Source organism: Puntigrus tetrazona, unplaced genomic scaffold, assembly GCF_018831695.1.
Source record: "Puntigrus tetrazona isolate hp1 unplaced genomic scaffold, ASM1883169v1 S000000019, whole genome shotgun sequence".
NCBI lineage: Eukaryota > Metazoa > Chordata > Actinopteri > Cypriniformes > Cyprinidae > Puntigrus > Puntigrus tetrazona.
This window is the reverse complement of record NW_025047699.1, coordinates 140,001-145,414: the sequence shown is the minus strand read 5'-3', so window position 1 is coordinate 145,414 and position 5,414 is coordinate 140,001. Positions and strand designations below refer to the sequence as shown.

At 35.2% G+C, this 5,414-nt stretch overlaps 1 protein-coding gene across 1 annotated transcript in view; it reads left to right on the top strand.

The window, feature by feature from the left end:
• Window positions 1–946: 946 nt before the first annotated feature.
• The window catches only part of LOC122332367 (E3 ubiquitin-protein ligase RNF43), a gene marked incomplete at its 5' end in the record, with an annotated part of 72,488 nt that continues 68,020 nt past the window's right edge, over window positions 947–5,414 (top strand). Inside the window, one exon of the mRNA XM_043229670.1 lies at window positions 947–999. Coding sequence (XP_043085605.1) covers window positions 947–999 — 53 coding nt within the window. The remainder of the gene's footprint in view (window positions 1,000–5,414) is intronic.

Sequence of the window (5,414 nt, the reverse complement as noted above, 5' to 3'; positions counted from 1 at the left end):
AGCGGCTTATCTACAAGCATAAAGTAAGGATCGAAAACCTACACCGTGAACATCGGTAACACCAGATTTCATATTTGACGGTTAGTGCTTGTTTTTGCAACATGATCGCATCCGTCGTCTATCACTTTGATTTATTTGACATTGCATGCATTGAACAGATAAAAGACAATGTGAGGGAGAATAAATCGTTGGCAAGTACAATTAACACTTTACATCACCTTCAGTTGATGTATTAACTAACACTAACTGTTCATCTAATACAGTATTTATTCCTCGTTTCCGTTAACATTATTATTTAATAAAATACAGCCATTCGTTGTTAGTTCACAGTGCATTAACTGTTAACCAACAGAACTTCAGGCGCTTTTAATAATGTTTAGTAAATGCTGAAATTAACATTAGCTAAGATTATTGCGCTTTAGAGTATAATCCATTCTCGGTTCACTTAACTAATGAAGTAGATTTCCCCATGCACACAATTATTTTTAGGTGTGTATATATATATATATATATATATATATATATATATATATATATTATATGTTGTAGATATATATATATATGTATATATGTATGTGTGTACATACATAACACATAGTATATATGTGTATGTGTGTCTATATATGTGTGTGTGTGTGTGTGTGTGTGTGTGTATATATATGTGTGTGTGTGTGTGTGTGTGTGTGTGTATACATGTATATCTCTGCAAATGTAATTTATTTCCACGATCAAAGCAGAATTTTCATCATAATTACTCCAGTCATGTTACATTTCTTGGTGGTTTGTAGCATTAAAAATTCATTTTACTGTCACCCGTATCCTTACTGAATAAAAATACACATTTCTTTTCACTTGATAAGAAAAAACAATCTTTTGAACGATTTTGCAATATTTTGGCATGAGAGCCCAGTAATAGAGACGTCTGCATGTAATCTTTGACTCTCAGTCTTCCGCAGTCAGGCTTTGCCGGAGCTCACGGCCGGAGTGTACAAGCAGCAGGTAATGAATGATAATTGTCCGTCTGAAGCCAGAGCTGATGGAGATTCAGACAGGGGCTGCTAGGTTTTCATTGGTCTGGTCTGTGGGTGGAGATCAGGATCTGCGCTCGGAGATAAAACATCACAATGAACATCATCCCAGAAGTCAAAGGCGATTTGCAGTGCTCTCTCTCCGCCTCATGAGGTTTTGTGTGAATCTCTGCTGGAGGCACTGTTAGTCTCAGAGAGTGCATCATAGGGATGGCGTGCGTCTTTTTTTTTTTTTCCGCGCTGAGTGTAGAGTCCACGCAGGTCAGTCACGCTTGTGTATTTTTATAAGAGTAAGGGAGCGCTTTAATCGCGAGCGATAATGCATGCTTTTATTAATAACGCGCATCGTCAGCTTCCTCTAAAGAGAAATGTGTCTTTCTGTAATGCAATCGGAGTGTCTTTGTAAACAATAATATATGTCATGTGCTTTTTTAGTTAGAATAATATACACAAGAATGACAAACAACACAGAAGAAGAGCTGTGATTGGTAGAAAGAAAATACAGACAAATAGAGCTATATCTCTCGGTTCATGTACGCTTAAAGACGCGTTGATGGCGTTACCAAAGGCTTTCCATTTCAACTAAATGCTGTTCTTTTTTTGAATCTTAAAAATGGAAATGTAAATTAAAAAAATAAAAAGTATCACCGTTTAAAGTTTTATAAGCAGCAAAACTGTATTTGAATAACATGATAGGTCATGTGACACTGAATATGATGATGTTAAAATACTAACTACTTTTGTAGAAATATAATCAAACTAATGCAGACCAGAACATATATTTCAAAACGTTTTAACACTAGTGACTATTTTTGCCTTTTAAATGATTTTTCAGTGTTCATATTAATACACAGGATGTGTTCATAAATTGGGGACAACATAACAATGCTGTGTTCGGCGTCAAGCAGCTGTAAATCTTTGGATGGGAAGTACGTTTTTGACAAAAGCTTATTGTTTCCAGACCCTGGATGTTAGTAAACCTCTAGTGTAAGTGGCGCGCCGGGTTGTTTTATGCCCCCTCAAGCGCTGTTGTTTTAGAGCGGTGTGCTTTCTCTGAATGAGCACTTGAGGGCTTTAGCTGGTTAGCTAGCTACACTTTCCCCACTAATGTCCTGAAGAAGTGCTTTTATGGAGCTGCATAGAAATCTTTATTATCACAGATGTTTTACAAGGAAGTATTTTTGTGGAGGCTCTTAAAAATGAATGTCTTTTATATTTTCTGTTTGCGGTCATGACTCTGTAGTGAAGGACAAGTCATTGCTAACACTTTACAATAAAGCTTCCATTGATTTACCAATAATCTAGAATTTTTATATTTCTTTGCCATTTACATGCAAACATGAACTGTTTCAATTGTACAGAAATTGCTTGTTATATATATATATATTATATATATATATATATATATATATATATATATATATATATATATATATATATATATATATATATATATATATATATATTATATTTATATATATATATATATATATATATTTACTTATTTATATTTATATTTTTATTTATTTACTTATTTATTTATTTTTGGCAGTGCAAATGTAAAAATATTTTAATCTTAATGGTAATTTTACCATTTACTGATACATTATTAAAACATTACATATTATGTTATATTGTAATATTTATTATATCTGCAATATGTAAAGAACTAACAATGAAAAGTTCTTGCTAATCAACTTTAACACAAGTTTATATTAGTTACTACATGAACTAGTCTAACTTTATTGTAAAGAGTTACTGTATTATTTAATAGACCTGAGTGAACATGAATAGCTTTTTTATTAACTAAGATTGCCAAAGATGAAATCCAGTAACAAATAGTCAAAGGCCATCATTCATTGTTAATAAGGTATTATCAAGTAATGCATAACCATTAAGCAAGAGGACTGATTGTCCATAAACATTTAAGCATAATTTCAGTGCATGCATCTCTTTTTAGTTATTATAGAGGTTCTGGAGAAAACCGAGGTCAGAAGGTCACTGCTGAGTGTGTGAGAAAAGTCCTTCATAACTTCATTTGAGTTTTAATGCAGCCGTGAAACCGATATTTATGTGAAATTGAGTGATGCGTGTACGACCATTTCCTAACCTCCATTGCTTCACATCAAAGTGGCTCAGATCTCAAACAAAAGCCATATTGTGGACTCGGAGCCCGTCAGCGGACGCTGCGAGCGTCTCTGAATCACATGCTCGGTGTACAGACGGCCAAGAGCGCTGTCCCGCCGCTGACCTCTCCCCGGACACTCTGTGCCAAATAACCTGTGTATATGTTTTTTGTAAATTCGGCTATTTTCTATTTGTGACCCTGGAGCTCAAAACCAGTCATAAGCAGCATGGGTGAACTTGTACAGCAGTAGCCAAAAAAATCAGTCACATTTATTGATTTTCTCTTTTATTCCAAAAATCACGTCCCATGAGGATATGTTTACGATGGGAAATCTACAATACAGCAAAACTTCATTTTCGATTGCGACATGCGTTGATAAGGCGTTCATAAATTCCAATTACAAATAAAACGTAAAGTAGTCCTTATGGCTGTGGTCACATTTATTTAATTTCAGTTTTATTTTGGTCCAACGAGAAAAAGCTGGACAGGAAGTGAACTTGAAGTGTTTTCGTTTGTTTCTATGCACCTGAAACACACACCTAGTAGATAAATTCAACACTAGAACTAGTCAACACTTCAGATTTTATTTTTAAAAACATGAAAAAGTGGATGAAAAGGTGTCTTCTTAACTCAGGCGCCATCATAAATACATGAAGTTATGAGAAATCGGTGTGCTAAATAAGTGCAATCTTCTTTGCATACGGTGTTCCCAAATTTTAGATCATTGGTGAATTATCTGCGGCACGCCTTTTGATGTTACCACGCACGCTAGCAATTCAAATATAATGAGCGTAATCACTCGCTGTGAGAAGCATTGCGCCATGTCTACCGACCATCGTATCATTAAAGTAAACCATTATTTAGTTTTCCGGTGGACTGTGAGCTTCATAGCCAGTCAGATGCTGATTTTAAGCGGCTCTTTTCACACTCGTTCAGGCGGCTCGGGAAAGTATGTGGGATTCTGTGTTGTTGACTTTGAGCCGCTTCTATCACGAGCAGGAATCGGCGGAAGAACTGTCTGAAGCGCTGCTCAAGCCTGTTCTTATTTATCATCTCTGAGGCGTTTAGCTGAAGTTCTCGTGAAGTCGTTTATCGGTATTTCCCCGGTTTTAAGGCTGTTTTATTTTTCTGAGCCGTCTCATAGACGAGTTCTTCAGTGTTGTGGATTTTTGGCGTGCCGAGTCTCGGTTCACCCAAAATCTAAATGTTGACCGCTTTCATTCCAGACCCGTTAGGTGCAGCACGTCAGGAGAGCTTCTGAAGAATCTCCGTGCAGCTTTTCCATGCCATGATCCGTCTGATGGCTTTGGAGTGACGTGAGAAAGTGATGGGTGAACTGTTCGTTAAGATGGCATGTGGGAAAAACACTGAGAAGACATTCAGTTCCCTCAAAGCTTCAGAAAATTGATCGATTTTGAGGTTAACTAAATATTTCAAAATGCAACTGATGAAAATGTTAATGGGCTGGGCAATAATTAAAAATTATATCTCTATATTTATCTTAATTTTGATGTTTTTCAACACATTTTATATAGATTCATATGACTCTATCTATCTATCTATCTCTCTCTCTCTCTCTCTCTCTCTCTATATATATATATATATATATATATATATATATATATATATATATATATATATATATATATATATATATATATATATATATATATAGGTAGTTATGTATATCAGTTTAAATCGTATAAGTTTTTTCTGACACTCATGACGTTTATATACACAGTACATAAATAAATGCATGCATACATACTGTTATATATTAATATAATTTGAAATGTACATAAAAACTATTTTTTAAGTATTTAAAATAAACAAGTTATAACAATGATTTATAATTAATGTGTTAATATTATTATTTGAATAATTAAATGAATACAGAGAGCAATTATGAATGAAAAGGACCAATCAAGCTCGACTGATGGCAGGAGGATACGTGGATTAATACTTTATTTGCTGCTGTGTTTGAAGAAGTGCTGTGAGAACACAGACGGAGCTCTATGGCTCCACACACACACACACACACACACACACACACATTCTCTCACACACACACACACATTCTCTCACACACACACTCTCTCTCTTGCACACACACACACACACACACACTCTCTCTCTCACACACACACACACACACACACACATTCTCTCACACACACACACTTTCTCTCACACATTCTCTCACACACACACCTCTCTCTCTCACACACACACACGGGAGTTCAGACAGACAGACACTT